This window comes from Chanodichthys erythropterus, chromosome 12, assembly GCF_024489055.1.
Source record: "Chanodichthys erythropterus isolate Z2021 chromosome 12, ASM2448905v1, whole genome shotgun sequence".
NCBI classification, from domain to species: Eukaryota; Metazoa; Chordata; class Actinopteri; order Cypriniformes; family Xenocyprididae; genus Chanodichthys; species Chanodichthys erythropterus.
Window position 1 is genome coordinate 48,729,888 of NC_090232.1, and position 22,386 is coordinate 48,752,273.

A 22,386-nucleotide genomic window follows, 5' to 3' on the forward strand; every position below is an offset into this window, starting at 1 on the left:
ACAATTATACACCACATTCCTTGTTTCAGTTTTACAGAGTTTAATATTTTTTTTTTAGATCGTTCATTCATTCATTCATTCATTCATATAACGTTAGTAGGCTAGGCTAGCGTCGTGGGTGAAACTGCGCACGATGGCAGACGGTGCTAATATTGTCGACCTGATTTTGGCGAAGCCATTTGAAAGAGTTCCTTACGAGCAAAAACTTAGAATTAAACAGCAGGGCAGATCAACACCTGAGATTGATTTAGTGCAAAAGATAGGGAAAAATAACAGGTCTTTCAGCTCTCCTGGTATGACAAAGTTAGCTGGCTGACTGGAAGTGCTGTGACAAATAAAATGTTCTGCTGGCCATGCCTCTTGATGAAACCATCTCACGGATGTGTTGTTTGGTCAAAGGTGGGGTTTGGAGATCTGTCTTACTTTGACAGGGCATATAAAAGACATGAAAAGAGCAATGAACGTGAGTGCATGTGCAAGATTAAGTTGCATGGGCAGGATCAGAGTTGAGCATGCAATATTGAGAGGACACTGGTCAAGTCACTTGAAAAGACTCCTAGTTGGTATGACAGGGTCACATACCATTTTCTTGAAAAGGAACGTAGGGCAGAATTTACTTTTAAATAAATAGACAATTTTATGATGTAGGCCGAAAATGAGCTTCCCCTCTCTGACAGACCAGTAGCCGCCACTGGTCTCAGTTCTGCACTTCACTTTAGTAAGTCAATCATCTGATCACCTGCTTGTCTCTAATGGACGTCACCGCTGTAGAGAAGCATGAATCACGTGACACAAATAATCAACGATGTCCAGTAGGGGCCAACAGACAAAAGAGGAAAAGAGTCTCTTCTTTCTAAATGCAAAAACAACAAACCTTCATAATAAGTGTGAAATAACCAGATAAATAATCCTGTTCCCTAAGTTATGTTTTAAGTTAATTTAAATGTATTTGGAGATACTTCTCTTTAGTTATTTTTAGCTCAGTGATGATGTTCTCTTGTAGATGGAGGGACACTGATATTTCCAGCACTGGTCATTAATAAACAGTGTTAACCACAGAAAGTTCTTCACTCTGAAGCTAAAGTGCTCGAGTTAAAACAGTCAGTCATTTGGTTGCTGTTGATCTGATGAGCTTCAACACGGTAAGACAAACACATTCATACTTCAATAAAAACTGATGATTATTTCTATAGATGAAGCTCATATAACACATGATTCCTGACATGAGAAATATCTTCTGAACATCTAATGATCAGTTCATTTACACACACTGATGTTGAGCATTAATAATCTTCAGATGAGCAAAGATCTTACTAACACTAAGAGCTGTTTAGAGTGATGAACAGACACTGTTTATGAGTATATGAGTGATGATTTATGCTGTATTATAGATATATTTGATGCTGATGTTGGTCAGAATGGCTCCTGCTCTTCCTCTGATCTTTCTGCTCATGATTCACAGTGAGTCTCTGTTTCATTCACATTTTTAAATGTCATTTTATTTAAACAAACAAACAAAAACATAATGGGTGATTAATGAGCAGTTTTCTGTGGTATGTTGGTGTGTTTCTTTTGAAACAGGAAGTTTGGGTGAGGCGTGTCAATGGGCTTGTCCATTTTATAAATATCCAATAGTTTTTAGTTACGTCACAATCTTGAACATGAATTAGTAATTTTGTACTGTCTAGTCAGTGTCAGGTGGTTTAGGGGAGGGACTTTCTCACTCATCAGAGCATTTGACTGGACAAACTAGACAAACATATATTATATATATAGAAGATCTCAGAGCTGACAGACATGAATTTAAATCCAGAACTCTCATTTTTAATATCATTGATCTTTTTTTTTAAATCAGCATTGAATGTTTTCTTAGTCCTAATTAACATGTTTGATTATTTGATAATGCAGCATGTTCTTGATTAATTTCCTTGTTGTGTTTTCACTTGTCTTTGTGAGTTCATTTCTGCAACTTCCTTCATCTTTTATCACACTCACTATTCTGAGAAGATTAGCTTATATTATTTCCTGCAATGATTGACTGTTTTCAAGTAGTAAAAAAGTATTATGTAGTTTCTTTTTGATGGTCCAGTGTAACTGACAATGAAAAACAAACATGAAAACTGCTTCACATTGTGTCTATCAACGCCACTACAGCTGTTCTAAATTCACTGTAAACCACGACTTCACAGGGCTTATTGCTTGTTATAAAATGTTAGTCCTTACAAAAATCTATATTTTTAAATAAATAAATAACAGGTGTATGTTTGTAGAGTATTTTACATTGGCTATGAAAGCGGTTCAACCAATCAGAATCAAGGACTGGAACAACCCGTTTTATGACAACACGTTCATCTTGATTAATTCTGTGTTTCAGGGGTTTCTAGTGCTGATTGGGGTGTGAGTTACAGTCCTTCACACATCTGTGCACTAAAGGACTCATCAGTGATAATGAACTGCACTTATACATACCCTACTGGACATCAGATCATGAAAGCGTTCTGGACCAAAAACCCTGTAAAGGGTGGAGAGCCTCTAGATCTGTCTGAGGACCCTGAATACAGTCAGAGGCTTCAGTATCTGGGAGATAAACAGAAGATCTGCACCATGAGACTGAGTCATGTGACACTGAAGGATTCACACAAGTACTATTTCAGATTCATCACTGATAAAGATGATGGTAAATGGATTGGTAAACCAGGAGTGACTCTTTCTGTCACAGGTGACTTTCATGAGGTTTCACTTATCTTCTGTTAGATAATAATCAGTGTATGACAGCAGCACTAGATATAATGTGTGTGTTGTGTTCAGATCTTCAGGTGGAGTCTCCTGAGAGAGTGACAGAGGGAGATTCAGTCCGTCTGACATGTAAAAGCAGCTGCACTCTGACTGACAGAGCAACATTCATCTGGTACAGAAACTCACAGCCATTAACTGAGAGAAGAGACAGAAACAATGAACTCCTGCTGCAGTCAGTCAGAAGAGAGGATGCAGGCAGATATAGCTGTGCTGTACACGGACACAATCACATCTCTCCTGCTGTTCAGATCAATGTCATGTGTGAGTATTTGGTCTTGTTTAAGTTGAAAAGCTAGCAGAGTTTAGGACTGGGATGGGCAACATCAGTCCTGCAGAGTTTAGCTCCAAACACACCTGAACCATCTAAAGGTCTACAACATGACTAAAGCTACAGGAGAGTTTTGATCAGGGTTGGAGCTAAACTGTTGGACAGTGACTGAAGCTGCTCATCCCTTGTTTAGGACTTTTCCAGATATTTTAAAGTTTAAATAGCATTAGAGTCTATTTACACTAAGTGACAATAGCAGCATTTTCTTAGTGATATGATCTTTACAATAAGTGAAAATAGCAATAGATTTTATTTACATAATGTAAAACTAGCAGTATTTTCTATGCAATAAGTGCAAATACATACTATTTATACTTGTAAATAGTGGTGGATAATATTTGCACCTCAGTATTGTTGTACATTTCAGGATGCAAAAGTGTGTAAATGATTAGTATAATTTGGTTACACTTTATTTTGATAGTCTGCTTTAGACATTCTACAAACTATAATTGTTTCCTTATATTTATTAAAATTATTAAATGGATGCTGCTTTATTGGGACAATAAAGTCCTCCTTACACCTACCGCTAATGAATACTTTAGAATCAAATGCTCATTAGGCACTATATTTTCATTTTTTTAATATTTCCTTTTTTTTTTTTTTTTTTTTAATAAATGCCTTTCCAATCTGATATGTGATCTGAAGCTGATATGACTCCGCTTCACATCGTGCCTAACAACGCCCTTCAGCTGTGACTTACTCACGATACAGCAAAGCCTCTCGTACCTTATTGCTTACACACCATAGAAATAAGCATATTGGAAGGTAGCAAATAAATCAGAAGATAGTGATATAACATGTCCAAATTTAATTAAGGGCTGCTATATGAAGGCTGCTTGAGGGATAAATATTTCTCCTGTAGATCCTCTTGTGAATCCTGTGATTTCCATCAACAGATCATACATTATTAGAGCATGATTAATAAGGCTGTGAAACCTTAATATACTTGGATTGTTAGTGTTTTTTTTTTGTCTTTTTCTGTGTTAGACACACCAAAGAGTGTCTCAGTGTCCATCATTCAGTCTGGTCAGATTTGGGCAGGAGATTCAGTGACTCTGATCTGCAGCAGTGATTCAAACCCTCCTGCTCTGAACTTCAGCTGGTTTAAGGAGAATGAAAGCTCAGCTGTTGGATCTGGACAGAGTTTCAGTGCACTACAGAGTGGACGCTTCTACTGTCAGGCTCACAATCAACATGGATCTCAGAGATCAGACGCTATAACTGTCACAGGTGAAGCTTTTATTAACACACTCCTGTATCTTCACATCATTCATCAGTTTGGAGAGTTAATCATGATGATCTTCCTCTTTCAGTTCATCATGGTGCTGGTATGAATGTGATTGTGATCGCAGCGACATCTGGAGGATTATTCATCATCATCATCATTATCATCATCATCATCATCATCATCATCATCATCGTTATAATGTGAGCAGAATAAAAAATAGCAGTGATTGTATAAGTTCAGTTTTGGTCTAATAATGGCTCAGTTGTATTATTAGTAATCTTTAAAATCAACATTCATATTTTCTCTTAATGTAATAGAGTCCATATGCTGTTAATGTCTGTCATTATAACAGGAGGAAACGAAGGGATGGTCAAACTGAAGATCTCACAGTGAAACAGGTAAATCATCTCAACATGATTCACATCAGCTGTTGTCTTTGTTTCAGACTGTAACTGTACAGACCGACGGGATTCAAACCTTCTCAAAGTCACAATCCAGTCAGTAACCAGTTTGTACTACAATATAAAAATCAAAAAACAAACCTGATTTTATTGGACAGTTGTGAGTGGAAGTTTTTAATCAATTGATCCAATCTGGTTGAGTTTTTAATGATAAATAAGGGTTTTGAACAAGATACATGTCTGCCACGACACTGACCAATCAGAGATGACTTCATTCAGGTACAATCATTTATCATTGATTTGTTTTATGTGGTCAAAATCATGGTCTAATCTGTCCTGTGACTTGAATTTGAAGCCATGAAAAGCATACGGCGTCCCATTTATTTTGAACATTGTCAGGGTTTTTTTTTCCTGTAATTTTTACAGTGTTTCTATAAAATCGTGTATATTCCTAAATTTATCATTGACCATATGTTTAATATTATATATTTATTGCTGTGATATTTTGTGATGTGTCCTTCTGTCTCTCCTGTAGATCTCTGATCCCAATGAAGACACATATACAGCTCTTGAGCTCAAGTCCACGACCTCTGACCTGTACGACACACTCACAGTAAGTGAGACGTCACAGTCAGATGATCCATCACAGATGATCACATGACCGATCTCTCTCTCTTTCACACAGACGGTTCATCCCAGAGCTCCTGAAGACTCCTGCAGGACTCTTGATCCTCAGAGCTTTTCTAAACATGAGAATCCATCAGTGAGTGTCTGAACCTGCAGCTCTTCTCAATATCATCCATCAAACTCTCTTCAGCTCTAGTGTGATTGATTTGTGGATCTTGTGAAAGGTTTATAATGTTGTTGATGAACTTCAGTCAGTCTTTCTTCATCTTATTGTTTGTTCAGATCAACAGGAAGATGCTGCAGTAAGAGGCGGAGCACAAAGGAACCAATCCTGAGCTATGTGGGCGGAGCCACATATGATTGACAGGATCATCAGTAATGAGTCACTAAAGTTGTTTATTTCTGTATAGTTCTGTATAGTGAAGGGGTGCATTCTGGAATCCACTGCCGCTTCAATATATATCTTTTAAGTTATTAATCAACATTTATATTTCTGTTAAAATATTTGAATAACTTCATCATTGTATGTTAAAGCATCTATTTTCCTCTGTGCCTCTCACTAAGAGAAAAGAACATGTTATCAGTATGTTTTGGGGAAAGTTTCCTGCTCAGAGCAGAGCTCAGATCAACTTCAGCCTTGAAGAAGCTGTGTATCTGTGTATGTGTTTTGTGCAGGTCCCTTTGTACTGGGCAACTGGCATTCTGCTTGAGACCAGCAGACACCATGTCATGACCCCAAAAAGACATCCGGTACCTAAATCCAGGGTCCCCCTCATCATCACCGTGACAAAGGGAGATATGCTTCCTACTATCTGTCCACGTGTGGAAAATTTCTAATCTTGTCTATTTTTCTTGGCCATTCAGAATCATTCAACCTGAAGTAGTGACGTAGTTAGTTGACTCTGTTAGAGTATAAGTGTTGTGGAAATGTGAATGTACGCAGAGCGGCCTACGAACTCCTTGGGAGACTTGAAGCTGGCTTCTGCTGATGAAACTGCAAACTATTCTTCAATAAATTTTTCTTCAATTTATTAATTTTTTTAAACTTTGACTCCGGGTCTTTATTAAACATATCTGGTCTCAAAGGTCCTAAACCGTTTATCCCCAACATTGGTTTGACTGTATATAAATCATAGCCTATATAATCATACAATTATTCTAATTATCATTAAAGCTAGACAATTTCATCAAAAGAATAGAGTCATAAGAATATTTTTATAATAGTAAAACAATGTATTTCAATGCAGCGAGAGTGATAGGGAACACGTTATACTCACATCTCAGCAGTGTCTGGCTGGACAGAGTGTCAGTTTCAGCATTTTTAATCGTTTTCATGGATCCATATAAACAGGAATCGTTTTAATAACATAGTTTTATTAATGCAAAAAAAAAAAGTAAAAAAAGAAAAGAAAAACGTATCAGTTTTTAAGACACATCGTTGTCGTGTAACCGTACCCTGAGTCAGAGATGTACAGTGGTGGATATTAGATGTCTTCACGGGTCGATTTGGATCTGAAAACCAGAGATCTGATCAGAGACTCGAGAGGATTCGGGTCCAAAACTTTGACGAGGGCCTCGGATACGGTTCGGGTCTGATATAGTAGCTTCAGGTCTCGGGTCATTTAAAACAAATGGACCCAAGAAGACCTGAATTATTTTAAAATATGCCATAACCATGTCAGGTGTTTAACAATATTTTATTATTTAAGACAAATACATATTAAATCATTCTAGGACAACGTTATTATCCCTGTTTTTCTGTCAATATGTGCTTCTATGTGTAAATGATCCTCCAGGATACGGCCGCGCTCTAGACTGGGTAAACCCAGCCTGATCTGCCGGCGATTTGATTTCGCCCAGCAACTCAGTCTGAAAACCCGTACATTCATTTCTGCTGCTTCTTTTGCGGGAACCAATCACAGACTGGCTTATCCACCTTGCTCTCTATTGGCGGGTATAACACGACAAGCACGACCGTCAATCCAATTCCTTTTAAACTCCCGACGATGCTGAATGACTTCTTTAGTTTAGCAAAAAAATCGCTCGAGTGGGTGTAAATATCACTCACTTTCATGTTTTTTTTTTTGCAGAAGCAGTAATGGCATCGAACGATTTTTGCAGGTTGTGCAAAAAAAAACCATGAAAGCGAGTGATATTTACACCTACTCCAGTGATTTGTTTGCTAAACTAAAGAAGTCATTCAGCATCGTCGAACTGCTGATCAATGCTACAAACCAATACAAACTAAACCTGTCTGGAGTATTCGCATCGCTCTGCAAAAGTACGTCACCCGGATGGTTGATCTGATTGGTCAAGAGACTATCCAATTGCGTAAATACATACTTACATATTAATTTCCTTGCCATTTGAGGAGAAACATAACACTTATGAACGGTTTATCTACTTGGAAGTGATCGTCCAAGAAAATCAAGGCCTACTGTTGCCAGATCGATTACCATCTAAATGCTGATCAACTAAATCAAATTAACAAAAATTAAACCACAACTGTATATTTCATGTTTTTCCTCAAACAAACTTTGTGCACATTCACAAAGGACAATGTTTCACTGATGGTCTCAAAGTGCTCACTCAGCTTCTGTTATTCTGTCTTTTGTGTTTCTGAAACTTGATCAGTTTTATTTCTCATTTGTTCAAACCCTCAAACTACCACCAGAATTGCACCAAAAAAAAAAACCAAAATAATGATTTATTTAGTGATGGCCGATTTCAAAACACTACTTCAGGAAGCATCGGAGCACAAATGAATCAGCGTGTTGAATCCGCAGTTCGGAGCGCCAAAGTCACATGTCGCATGTCACATTTCAGAAGTTTGACACACGATCTGAATCATGAATCGACACAGAAGAATCATAACGCTCCGATGCTTCCTGAAGCAGTGTTTTGAAATCGGCCATCACTAAAAAGTCATAATTTTGTTTTTTTTTGGTGCACCAAAAATATTCTCATCGCTTTATAATATTGATATTGAACCACTGTACTGACATGAACTGATGTAAATATGTTTTTAGTACATTAATGGATCTTGAGAGAGGAAATGTCATTGCTGGCTATGGAGGCCTCACTGAGCCATCGGATTTCATCAAAAATATCTTAAACTGTGTTTTGAAGATTAACGAAGGTCTTACGGGTGTGGAATGGCATGAGGGTGAGTAATTAATGACTGAATTTTCATTTTTGGGTGAACTAACCCTTTAAACTGCAGCACTTTCATTACCAAAAGAGGACGTTTTAGGAACGTCCCAAATGTTCTGTTTCTGAATTTTCGTCACCTTTAGAGAACTTTAAGGAATGTTGCGGAAGGTCACGGGAACGTCGCCTTCTACGTGGGTCTTATCTCTAGTTTCTTCAGTCCCTGTTTGTTTTAATAGATGTATTAGTAAAGATGGCTCTTTACATTATTTATTTATTTTTTTAATGTTTTCTCTTGTATTTCTGGCTTCAGGCCGCATTACTAACGAAAGTGAAGAACGTTGCGTCATTTGAATATCAATTCTGATTGATCAGTTTGGTGATGAGAGGAGTTTATGCTGTCAGCCTCCTCTGGCATTTAAGTAATTAAAACTCATCTGGGCTTCAAAATATGTGTCTAAGTTCTGCACTTTAGTAAGTAAATCATCTATCTGATCTACTGCTTGCCTCTAATGGACGTCACTGCTGTGCAGAAGCATTAATCACGTGACACAGTAATGAAAGATGTCCAGTAGGGGGCGACAGACAAAAGAGGACAAAGAGTTTCTCTTTCTGAGTGCAAAAACATCAAATAACCTTCAGAAAAGGTGTGAAATATCCAGCAGAACATCTGTTTACTCAATCCTGTTCTCTAAATATCTTCATAGTGAATGTATTTAAAATAACTTAAAGAAAAAGATCATTCTTTTTTTGTAAGTAGGTTTAGTTCAGTGATGTTGTTCTCATGTAGAGGGAGTGACACTGATATTTCCAGCACTGGTCATTAATAAACAGTGTTAACCACAGAAACTCCTTCACTGTGAAGCTAAAGTGCTCGAGTTAAAACAGTCAGTCATTTGGTTGCTGTTGATCTGATGAGCTTCAACACGGTAAGACAAACACATTCATACTTCAATAAAAACTGATGATTATTTCTATAGATGAAGCTCATATAACACATGATTCCTGACATGAGAAATATCTCCTGAACATCTAATGATCAGTTCATTTACACACACTGATGTTGAGCATTAATAATCTTCAGATGAGCAAAGATCTTACTAACACTAAGAGCTGTTTAGAGTGATGAACAGACACTGTTTATGAGTATATGAGTGATGATTTATGCTGTATTATAGATATATTTGATGCTGATGTTGGTCAGAATGGCTCCTGCTCTTCCTCTGATCTTTCTGCTCATGATTCACAGTGAGTCTCTGTTTCATTCACATTAGAAACACTGTTTTTATTTAATTTTATTTCAAAGACGCCATAATGGGTGATTAATGAGCAGTTTTCTGTGCTATGTTGATGTGTTTCCTTTGAAACAGGAAGTTTGGGTGAGGCGTGTCAATGGGCTTGTCCATTTTATAAATATCCAATAGTTTTTAGTTACGTCACAGTCTTGAACATGAATTAGTAATTTTGTACTGTCTAGTCAGTGTCAGGTGGTTTAGGGGAGGGACTTTCTCACTCATCAGAGCATTTGATTGGACAAACATCAGCGTATCGCCAGATCATTAATATTTATGGATTGTTTTCTCAGAAGACTGTGTGGAGATATTGTAAAGGTTTATGTGTTAAAAAAAAAAAAAAGTTTGCATATAGAAGATCTCAGAGCTGACAGACATTAACTTACATCTAGAACTCACATTTTTGATCTTTTTTTAAATCAACATTGATTTTTAATCAACATTAATTAACATATTTAATTTATTTGATAATGCAGCATGTTCTTGATTAATTTCCTTGTTCTGTTTTCACTTGTCTTTGTTTGTTCATTTCTGCAACTTCCTTCATCTTTTATCACACTCACTATTCTGAGAAGATTAGCTTATACTATTTCCTGCAATGATTGACTGTTTTCAAGTAGAAAAAAAGTATTATTCTGACTAGATTATTTATTTATTTATGTATTTTTTTTTTATGGTCCAGTGTAACTGACAATCAAAAAAAAAAACATGGAAACTCTGCTTATATATATATATATATATATATTAAAAAAATTAATTAATAAAAGGGTTATTTATTTATTAATAGTTTGTATGATGGAAGAGTAATTTACATTGGCTTTCAACACGGCTCAACCAATCAGAATGAAGGACTGGAACAACCCGTTTTATGACAACATGTTCATCTTGATGAATTCTGTGTTTCAGGGGTTTCTAGTGCTGGTTGGGGTGTGAGTTACAGTCCTTCACACATCTGTGCACTAAAGAACTCATCAGTGATAATGAACTGCACTTATACATACCCTACTGGATATAAGATCAAGAAAGTGTTCTGGTTCAAAGGCCCATTACAAGAGGGTGTAGAGCCTCCAGATCTGTCTAATGACACTGAATACAGTCAGAGGCTTCAGTATCTGGGAGATAAACAGCAGATCTGCACCATGAGACTGAGTCATGTGACACTGAATGATTCACACAAGTACTTTTTCAGATTCATCACTGATAAAGATGATGGTAAATGGACTGGTGATCCAGGAGTGAATCTTACTGTCACAGGTGACTTTCATGAGGTTTCTCTCTTCTTCTGTGCATTATGTTGAGTAATAATCAGTGTATGACAGCAGCACTAGATATAATGTGTGTGTTGTGTTCAGATCTTCAGGTGGAGTCTCCTGAGAGAGTGACAGAGGGAGATTCAGTCCGTCTGACATGTAAAAGCAGCTGCACTCTGACTGACAGAGCAACATTCATCTGGTACAGAAACTCACAGCCATTAACTGAGAGAAGAGACAGAAACAATGAACTCCTGCTGCAGTCAGTCAGAAGAGAGGATGCAGGCAGATATAGCTGTGCTGTACACGGACACAATCACATCTCTCCTGCTGTTCAGCTCAGTGTCATGTGTGAGTATTTGGTCTTGTTTAAGTTGAAAAGCTAGCAGAGTTTAGGACTGGGATGGGCAACATCAGTCCTGCAGAGTTTAGCTCCAAACACACCTGAACCATCTAAAGGTCTACAACATGACTAAAGCTACAGACAGGAGAGTTTTGATCAGGGTTGGAGCTAAACTGTTGGACAGTGACTGAAGCTGCTCATCCCTTGTTTAGGACTTTTCCAGATATTTTAAAGTTTAAATAGCATTAGAGTCTATTTACACTAAGTGACAATAGCAGCATTCTCTTAGTGATATGATCTTTACAATAAGTGAAAATAGCAATAGATTGTGTTTACATAATGTAAAACTAGCAGTATTTTCTATGCAATAAATAGTTAGATAGTATTTATACTTATAAATAGTGGTGGATAGTATTTGTACCTCAGTATTGTTGTACATTACAGGATGCAAATGATTATATTTGGTTACACTTTGTTTTGATGGTTCACTTTAGATGTTCTACTAACTATAAGTAACTTTGCAACTACATTTCAACTTATTCTACTAACACATAACCCTAAACTAAGAGTCTACTAATACTCTAATGAGAGTTAGTTGACATGACAAATAGCCTATGCCAACAAGATGGGCTTTTTCCACTTAGTGTATATAGATCCTATCTGATAGTGATATATACACAGTGATATTACGCAGCGTCTCTCACAAATGTCTCCATGGTTGCAAGGCATGCTTCCTGTGCAAGCAGGGGGTCACAGGCAGTGCGTAATATCATCAAAAAAACATAAATTGATAGTTTTTATTTTTTCAAAGATAGTGGCATGCCCAAAATTTGTCCATGAAGGTACAGTTAAAGGAAAACTTTTTTTTTTGAAAATAGGCTCATTTTCCAACTCCCCTTGAGTTAAACAGTTGAGTTTGACCGTTTTCGAATCCATTCAGCCGATTCAGCCGAACTCCGGGTCGCCTTAGTACACGATGTAACTACAGAAGAGTCAAGTTTTAAATAGGAAAAATATCAAAACTGTTTGGTCTTTTTTGAGCAAGATGCTAACGGTCTAATCAGATTCAATGAACTATGCTAAACTATGCTAAAAGTGGTAAAATCCAACTGTTTAACTCTAGGGGAGCTGGAAAATGAGCCTATTTCCAAAGAAAGTGGAGTGTTCCTTTAAGGGCTGCTATATGAAGGCTGCTTGAGGGTTAAATATTTCTCCTGTAGATCCTCTTGTGAATAAGTCTGTGAAACCTTAATATACTTTGATTGTTAGTGTTTTTGTCTTTTTCTGTGCTAGACCCTCCAAAGAGTGTCTCAGTGTCCATCAGTCCATCTGGTGAAATAGTGTCAGGAGATTCAGTGACTCTCATCTGCAGCAGTGATTCAAACCCTCCTGCAGAAATCATCTGGTTTAAAGGAGGAACGTTTGTAGGATCTGGAAGAATCTTCAGCATCTCAAAGATCAGCTCTGATGACAGTGGAGAATACAAGTGCAGATCCATCAATGAACATGGAGAGAAATACTCTGATGCTGTGACTTTAAATGTCATGTGTGAGTTAATGACCATTAATAATTGGCTAATTTCTTCTGATCACACAGTTTTGTTGCTACAACAGATGTTTTAAAGACTCTGTTACAGCAGCCCAAAAAAAAAAAAAAAAAAAACTATAAAAAAAAAAAAACTATAAAAACTAATTTTCACAAATCAAGGTGTTCATCAGTGTTTGAATTCACACATTTGTTTTCATTCACTCTGTCCAGTGAACTATATTAATGAACTAATGTGTAGTGAATGATGTCACGCCCCAAATTTTAGAAGCAATTTTGTACCTTTATTTAACAGTACAAAAACTGACCCTTCAAAAAGGGCACAAAATTTGCTTTGACAGCGTACAATCATTGACTATAATGAGATATATATATATTTTACACACACACACACACACATGTTTGTTTTTGTGAATTGTGGGGACTTTCCATAGACTTCAATGCATTTTACACTGAACAAACTGTACATTCTATCCCCCTACCCTGCCCCTACCCCTAAACCTAACCCTCACAGGAAACTGTGCAAACTTTTACTTTTTCACAAAAACTCATTCTATATGATTTATAAACCCATTTACATTGTGGGGACCGCTGGCTGGTCCCCACGATGTAGGTGAACTCAGGTTTATATTACATCATGGGGACATTTGGTCCCCACAATGTAATATAAACAAAAGCACACACACACACACACACACGCTGAATTAAAATCAGAATTTATTAAATCCTTTTCATTTTCACATTTTACAACATTTCATTTTAAACGCATTTTTAAACATTCCATATGAGTCCATCTTGCCAGGTGTTAAAGTTAATGAGATAATTGATTGATGATTGAGTGATGATTGACAATTAGTGGAGACACCTGATGATAATAAGCAGAATCACTGAAGGAAAGAGAGAAAAAAGGTGTAAATTAATGTTTTATGGAATGTTTCATTTCAAGTCACCATGAAAGAGGTCAGCGTTTGCTTTAGTTGGGCTCTTGACTCTTTACCTTTTATTATTAATTATTCTCTGGCTGCTCCAACTTTGTGTTTGAAAAGCACATTTGTTATTGACAATATAATCTGATGATTATATAATCATCATGTGATGGTGTTTAAAGTCTAAATCTCTGACAGTGTGTTTGATGTGTAGCTTTAGATTTAATGATTGCAGTTCTGTGATTTTACAGCTTGAGATCCAACAATCGTATGTTTTTTTTTTTTCTTTTAAGAATAATACATTATGCACTGAAGCTTCAGTGTTTAAACACACACAGACATCAAGAATCAGCATCTGATTCTCAAGAACGGTGACGATAAATAAATACAAAATACTGACAAACAGATCAACTCTGAACATCACAAAACAAGCTACTGTCACAACAAAACAACAGAAAAATAAAAGCAAACATGAACAATCTACTAAAATTACAGGACAATTCAGCTGCATAATTTATTCATGCAGCAATGCATGATGGGAGCCATGAATGAGTTTTGATTGGTGGCTCCCATCATGCATTGCAACATGAAGCACTTTGTTTGATTGTCACCATTATTGAGGGTCATATGCAGAGACATCATATAGCTAGACGCCCTATTGGTAGCTGAGATTTGCGGCTGCCGTCTTAGACCGGTCGGACTCCTAAGTTGTGTCCCAATTCGCCTACTTGTACTACGTTCTAAAAGCTTTTACTGTTTTTGTAAAGAAAAAGTACATACTTATGAGTAGTAGGCAAGCTTTGGGACATATTACCTCGTCATCAGCGTCTGCGTCTCATCATAACGAACGTTCTGTCGCTTATTTATGCAACCTGTAACTGTTTAAACTACCCTGTCAATCATGTTGTCACAGTTAAAATCCTCCACATTGAATTAAATTTATTTTCCTACCGTTTCGGAGAGAAATGTAGTCGCACGTTGATCTGCCAGTCATGGGTCTTTCATGCAGAGAACTCTCCTCATCTTTGCATGATGCATTTAAAAATGAATGACCAAACGCATCGTTATAAAAGTACACAATGCTGTTGCAGATGAAATATAATGTGGATAACATTTAATAAATATCTTTTCATCAGGTTATATTGATTATTAATTATTCAAGCCTCTTTATCTTAACCACTCTGCTTAACCGTCGGACCTCGCAAGTGTTTTCCACATAACTTACTATTCAGATCAGAAAGAAGTTCAAAAGCACTTGTTAGAATGCGCTCAATGCACGAAACTTACTTTTAGCGTTAGGTAACGTTAAGTGCCTATTACCAACACAATCCAATCTGAATTTAATACATACATTGTTCGACCGGACATAATAACTGTTATTTGTGTTTGTGCACGTGATATCAGGAAGCAATGTATTCACACATAAGCGCAAATTACCCCTCCGACTTCTATTACTGAGATATCTTATTTTACTGCAACTATCTGTTTCTGCTTCTTTATCATATTTATAGTGTGTGATTTATAAATTACCTTATATCCTACATCACATATTTTGATCTTGGACGTCTGGTCACTTTATATCTTATATCAGAATATTATATAACTGTTAAGCCTACTATGAATATTAAAATACACTGAACAATGTGTCCTGTATCATAGCTACATGAATGACCTTTACAGCAAAAAAAAAAAAAATACCCGCGTCAAAATCAGTTAGGTATTCAGTGAGATATGATTAATTAAATGCGCTGACAGCTCATTGCACCTGTCAAACAAGTTACACTGAGTGGAGCTGGCGACCGGTCCAAGATGGCGGCTCCACGGCTCGTCCGTGCCAATAGGCAGTAGCGTTCGATAGGGCGTCTACCTATATGATGTCTATGGTCATATGCGGATTCTTGATGTCTGTCTGCGTTTCAAAAAAAATAAAAAAACACACAATGGATTGTTACCCAAAATGGATTGTTTTTTTTTTTTTTTTTTTTACAGTATGTTACTGTTTTAATCGAAAACAACGTGTTACTGATGAAATTTTATTTTATTTTTTTTTTGTTTTTTTTGCAGTGTTTTTGTGATTGTGAGACCTGACGTGAGATTTGATTGTAGTCACCGCTCATGCTCATATTGATAAATGTCAAATTTTGCGTGGAAATGAGCGTACGCACAGTTTTCTGGTGTACGATCGTTTAATAAATGAGGGCTAATATATTGCAGAAGGCTACTTTCTCAAAAACGTCAAATATTACCAAAAATGTATTGTTTTTTTAACAGTATGTTACTGTTTTAATGGAAAACAACATGTTACTGATGAAATTTGGTCATTTTTTTACAGCATTTTTTTTACAGTGTTTTTGGGATTAACAATCCCAAAACATGAATATAGAGTTTCTTTTGTCCGTTTCAGATCCTCCCAGGAACGTCTCAGTGTTGATAACTGGATCTGGTGAAATAGTGTCAGGAGGTTCAGTGACTCTGATCTGCAGCAGTGATTCAAACCCTCCTGCTCTGAACTTCAGCTGGTTTAAGGAGAATGAAAGCTCAGCTGTTGGATCTGGACAGAGTTTCAGTGCACTACAGAGTGGACGCTTCTACTGTCAGGCTCACAATCAACATGGATCTCAGAGATCAGACGCTGTAACTGTCACAGGTGAAGCTTTTATTAACACACTCCTGTATCTTCACATCATTCATCAGTTTGGAGAGTTAATCATGATGATCTTCCTCTTTCAGTTCATCATGGTGCTGGTATGAATGTGATTGTGATCGCAGCGTCATCTGGAGGATTATTCTTCATCATCATCATCATCATCATCTTGTTTATAATGTGAGCACAGTAACAAAAAAAAATGCGGTGATTGTATAAGTTCAGTTTTGGTCTAATAATGGCTCAGGTGTGTTTTTAATTATTAGTAATTTATAAAATCAACATTCATATTTTCTCTTAATGTAATAGAGTCCATATGCTGTTAATGTCTGTCATTATAACAGGAGGAAACGCAGGGATGGTCAAACTGAAGATCTCACAGTGAAACAGGTAAATCATCTCAACATGATTCACATCAGCTGTTGTCTGTGTTTCAGACTGTAACTGTACAGACCGACGGGATTCAAACCTTCTCAAAGTCACAATCCAGTCAGTAACCAGTTTGTACTACAATATAAAAATCAAAAAACAAACCTGATTTTATTGGACAGTTGTGAGTGGGCTCAATTGATCCAATCTGGTTGAGTTTTTAATGATAAATAAGGGTTTTGTACAAGACACATGTCTGCCACGACACTGACCAATCAGAGATGACTTCATTCAGGTACAATCATTTATCATTGATTTGTTTTATGTGGTCAAAAACATGGTCTAATCTGTCCTGTGACTTGAATTTGAAGCCACGAAAAGCGTACAGTGTCCCATTTATTTTGAACATTGTCAGGTTTTTGTTTTTTTTTTCCTTTACTTTTTACAGTGTTTCTATAAAATCGTGTATATTCCTAAATTCATCATTGACCATATGTTTAATATTATATATTTATTGCTGTGATATTTTGTGATGTGTCCTTCTGTCTCTCCTGTAGATCTCTGATCCCAATGAAGACACATATACAGCTCTTGAGCTCAAGTCCACGACCTCTGACCTGTACGACACACTCACAGTAAGTGAGACGTCACAGTCAGATGATCCATCACAGATGATCACATGACCGATCTCTCTCTCTTTCACACAGACGGTTCATCCCAGAGCTCCTGAAGACTCCTGCAGGACTCTTGATCCTCAGAGCTTTTCTAAACATGAGAATCCATCAGTGAGTGTCTGAACCTGCAGCTCTTCTCAATATCATCCATCAAACTCTCTTCAGCTCTAGTGTGATTGATTTGTGGATCTTGTGAAAGGTTTATAATGTTCTTGATGAACTTCAGTCAGTCTTTCTTCATCTTATTGTTTGTTCAGATCAACAGGAAGATGCTGCAGTAAGAGGCGGAGCACAAAGGAACCAATCCTGAGCTCTGTGGGCGGAGCCACATATGATTGACAGGATCATCAGTAATGAGTCACTAAAGTTGTTTATTTCTGTATAGTTCTGTATAGTGAAGGGGTGCATTCTGGAATCCACTGCCGCTTCAATATATATCTTTTAAGTTATTAATCAACATTTATATTTCTGTTAAAATATTTGAATAACTTCATCAATGTATGTTAAAGCATCTATTTTCCTCTGTGCCTCTCACTAAGAGAAAAGAACATGTTATCAGTATGTTTTGGTAAAGTTTCCTGCTCAGAGCAGAGCTCAGATCAACTTCAGCCTTGAAGAAGCTGTGTATCTGTGTATGTGTTTTGTGCAGGTCCCTTTGTACTGGGCAACTGGCATTCTGCTTGAGACCAGCAGACACCATGTCATGACCCCAAAAAGACATCCGGTACCTAAATCCAGGGTCCCCCTCGTCATCACCGTGACGAAGGGAGATATGCTTCTTACTATCTGTCCACGTGTGGAAAATTTCTAATCTTGTCTATTTTCCTTAGCCATTCAGAATCATTCAACCTGAAGTAGTGACGTAGTTAGTTGACTCTGTTAGAGTATAAGTGTTGTGGAAATGTGAATGTACGCAGAGCGGCCTACGAACTCCTTGGGAGACTTGAAGCTGGCTTCTGCTGATGAAACTGCAAACTATTCTTCAATAAATTTTTCTTCAATTTATTAATTTTTTTAAACTTTGACTCCGGGTCTTTATTAAACATATCTGGTCTCAAAGGTCCTAAACCGTTTATCCCCAACATTGGTTTGACTGTATATAAATCATAGCCTATATAATCATACAATTATTCTAATTATCATTAAAGCTAGACAATTTCATCAAAAGAATAGAGTCATAAGAATATTTTTATAATAGTAAAACAATGTATTTCAATGCAGCGAGAGTGATAGGGAACACGTTATACTCACATCTCAGCAGTGTCTGGCTGGACAGAGCGTCAGTTTCAGCATTTTTAATCGTTTTCATGGATCCATATAAACAGGAATCGTTTTAATAACATAGTTTTATTAATGCAAAAAAAAAGTAAAAAAAGAAAAGAAAAACGGTGGATACTAGATGTCTTCACGGGTCGATTTGGATCTGAAAACCAGAGATCTGATCAGAGACTCGAGAGGATTCGGGTCCAAACCTTTGACGAGGGCCTCGGATACGGTTTGGGTCTGATATAGTAGCTTCAGGTCTCGGGTCATTTAAAACAAATGGACCCAAGAAGACCTGAATTATTTTAAAATATGCCATAACCATGTCAGGTGTTTAACAATATTTTATTATTTAAGACAAATACATATTAAATCATTCTAGGACAACGTTATTATCCCTGTTTTTCTGTCAATATGTGCTTCTATGTGTAAATGATCCTCCAGGATACGGCCGCGCTCTAGACTGGGTAAACCCAGCCTGATCTGCCGGCGATTTGATTTCGCCCAGCAACTCAGTCTGGAAACCCGTACATTCATTTCTGCTGCTTCTTTTGCGGGAACCAATCACAGACTGGCTTATCCACCTTGCTCTCTATTGGCGGGTATAACACGACAAGCACGACCGTCAATCCAATTCCTTTTAACCTCCCGACGATGCTGAATGACTTCTTTAGTTTAGCAAACAAATCGCTCGAGTGGGTGTAAATATCACTCACTTTCATGTTTTTTTTTTTGCAGAAGCAGTAATGGCATCGAACGATTTTTGCAGGTTGTGCAAAAAAAAACCATGAAAGCGAGTGATATTTACACCTACTCCAGTGATTTGTTTGCTAAACTAAAGAAGTCATTCAGCATCGTCGAACCGCTGATCAATGCTACAAACCAATACAAACTAAACCTGTCTGGAGTATTCGCATCGCTCTGCAAAAGTACGTCACCCGGATGGTTGATCTGATTGGTCAAGAGACTATCCAATTGCGTAAATACATACTTACATATTAATTTCCTTGCCATTTGAGGAGAAACATAACGCTTATGAACGGTTTATCTACTTGGAAGTGATCGTCCAAGAAAATCAAGGCCTACTGTTGCCAGATCGATTACCATCTAAATGCTGATCAACTAAATCAAATTAACAAAAATTAAACCACAACTGTATATTTCATGTTTTTCCTCAAACAAACTTTGTGCACATTCACAAAGGACAATGTTTCATTGATGGTCTCAAAGTGCTCACTCAGCTTCTGTTATTCTGTCTTTTGTGTTTCTGAAACTTGATCAGTTTTATTTCTCATTTGTTCAAACCCTCAAACTACCACCAGAATTGCACCAAAAAAAAAAAAAAAAAATGAATCAGCGTGTTGAATCCGCAGTTCGGAGCGCCAAAGTCACATGATTTCAGAAGTTTGACACACGATCTGAATCATGAATCGACACAGAAGAATCATAACGCTCCGATGCTTCCTGAAGCAGTGTTTTGAAATCGGCCATCACTAAAAAGTCATTATTTTGTTTTTTTTTGGTGCACCAAAAATATTCTCATCGCTTTATAATATTCATATTGAACCACTGTACTGACATGAACTGATGTAAATATGTTTTTAGTACATTAATGGATCTTGAGAGAGGAAATGTCATTGCTGGCTATGGAGGCCTCACTGAGCCATCGGATTTCATCAAAAATATCTTAAACTGTGTTTTGAAGATTAACGAAGGTCTTACGGGTGTGGAATGGCATGAGGGTGAGTAATTAATGACTGAATTTTCATTTTTGGGTGAACTAACCCTTTAAACTGCAGCACTTTCATTACCAAAAGAGGACGTTTTAGGAACGTCCCAAATGTTCTGTTTCTGAATTTTCGTCACCTTTAGAGAATTTTAAGGAATGTTGCGGAAGGTCACGGGAACGTCGCCTTCTACGTGGGTCTTATCTCTAGTTTCTTCAGTCCCTGTTTGTTTTAATAGATGTATTAGTAAAGATGGCTCTTTACATTATTTATTTATTTTTTTAATGTTTTCTCTTGTATTTCTGGCTTCAGGCCGCATTACTAACGAAAGTGAAGAACGTTGCGTCATTTGAATATCAATTCTGATTGATCAGTTTGGTGATGAGAGGAGTTTATGCTGTCAGCCTCCTCTGGCATTTAAGTAATTAAAACTCATCTGGGCTTCAAAATATGTGTCTAAGTTCTGCACTTTAGTAAGTAAATCATCTATCTGATCTACTGCTTGCCTCTAATGGACGTCACTGCTGTGCAGAAGCATTAATCACGTGACACAGTAATGAAAGATGTCCAGTAGGGGGCGACAGACAAAAGAGGACGTCTCGGTTACGTATGTAACCCTCGTTCCCTGAAGGAGGGAACGGAGACGTACGTCAGTAGTGACCGACGAATTGGGATATCGCTTAGAGAGCCCTATCATCTTCGTGTAAACTAAAACAAGCCAATGGAATTGGCGTGCGATATTTGCATAATGCGCACCGCCCCCGACAGGTGTATATAAATAGGAAGCAGATGCAATCGCACTCTGTTTTTCGCTGAGGAGACAACTGGTGTCCGCACTACAGCGAGGGTACAGAAACTGTGGCGACGGGACGTACGTCTCCGTTCCCTCCTTCAGGGAACGAGGGTTACATACGTAACCGAGACGTTCCCTTTCAGTCGGTCACGTTCGACGTACGTCAGTAGTGACCGACGAATTGGGATCCCAACTAAAGCGCCACAGTTACGAAACCCCTTCCAGTGCCCAGCGCAAGCTCAGCCGCCCATAGCACCGGCTGGCGGTGAAGGGGGCGAGCTTACACCGAGAGAGTCTACTGCTGTCTACCACTACCCACTAGACACACTGGGAAAGCGAACCCGAAGGGACGCTGCGGAGACCACTACCTACCCAATGGGGGAGGAGTTTACGTGGGAATACACATATGGACTGGCCCAGGGGGCAGTACGCATATGGAGTCCCTGGGATGGCTCCACCTGGTTAGGGGGAGACTCATCTGACAGGTGACAGCAGAGCTGGCTCTGCTAAGGGAAAGACACGGACTCGGCCCGTAGGGAGTTTTAAACCGTGGAAAATACACATATGGGACCGCTCACGTAGAGGGGTCACGACATATGGGCCCCAGCCAACAGACAGCGTCAGCGACGGATGTAGGCCTGGCATCAGACACTCCGCAATGTCCGAGCCGAAGGGGGAGGCGGAGGAACTCGACAGGGTTCGCCAAGCGGGGAACGCGACTGGAGTGAAAGTATGCACGTATCCGGCCAAAGGCGGGAATGGCATTGCAAGCCGACACTTAGAGTGGGTACAACACGTCTACCGACTAGTGGATGCGAGTACACGCGAGGATACCGGCTCTACACGTAGGCTATAAAACCTAGCGAACGTGTTAGGTGTCGCCCAGCCCGCAGCTCTACAGATATCTGTCAGCGAGGCGCCATGAGCCAGCGCCCAGGAAGAGGCCACCCCTCTGGTGGAGTGGGCTCTCAACCCGAGCGGGCAAGGCACGCCCTGGGATTCGTACGCCAAGGCGATGGCATCCACTATC

General features: G+C 38.1%; 1 protein-coding gene and 1 long non-coding RNA gene across 2 annotated transcripts in view; both read left to right on the top strand.

Annotated features, from left to right (window-relative positions):
* The first annotated feature begins 1,418 nt into the window (after nucleotides 1-1,418).
* Nucleotides 1,419-22,386, top strand: part of LOC137032417 (sialoadhesin-like) — a 39,437-nt gene continuing 18,469 nt past the window's right edge. The window contains exons 1-14 of the mRNA XM_067404174.1: nucleotides 1,419-1,461; nucleotides 2,375-2,719; nucleotides 2,809-3,057; nucleotides 4,112-4,354; nucleotides 4,438-4,552; nucleotides 4,705-4,750; nucleotides 5,289-5,366; nucleotides 5,439-5,516; nucleotides 6,056-6,200; nucleotides 10,729-11,076; nucleotides 11,175-11,423; nucleotides 12,709-12,963; nucleotides 16,291-16,533; nucleotides 16,617-16,631. Of these exons, the coding sequence (XP_067260275.1) occupies nucleotides 1,419-1,461; nucleotides 2,375-2,719; nucleotides 2,809-3,057; nucleotides 4,112-4,354; nucleotides 4,438-4,552; nucleotides 4,705-4,750; nucleotides 5,289-5,366; nucleotides 5,439-5,516; nucleotides 6,056-6,200; nucleotides 10,729-11,076; nucleotides 11,175-11,423; nucleotides 12,709-12,963; nucleotides 16,291-16,533; nucleotides 16,617-16,631 (2,452 nt within the window). The remainder of the gene's footprint in view (nucleotides 1,462-2,374; nucleotides 2,720-2,808; nucleotides 3,058-4,111; nucleotides 4,355-4,437; nucleotides 4,553-4,704; nucleotides 4,751-5,288; nucleotides 5,367-5,438; nucleotides 5,517-6,055; nucleotides 6,201-10,728; nucleotides 11,077-11,174; nucleotides 11,424-12,708; nucleotides 12,964-16,290; nucleotides 16,534-16,616; nucleotides 16,632-22,386) is intronic.
* LOC137033002 (uncharacterized) lies at nucleotides 16,637-18,489 on the top strand. The gene is made up of 3 exons (XR_010896784.1): nucleotides 16,637-17,534; nucleotides 17,607-17,684; nucleotides 17,831-18,489. It is a non-coding gene; the product is annotated as an uncharacterized lncRNA (long non-coding RNA).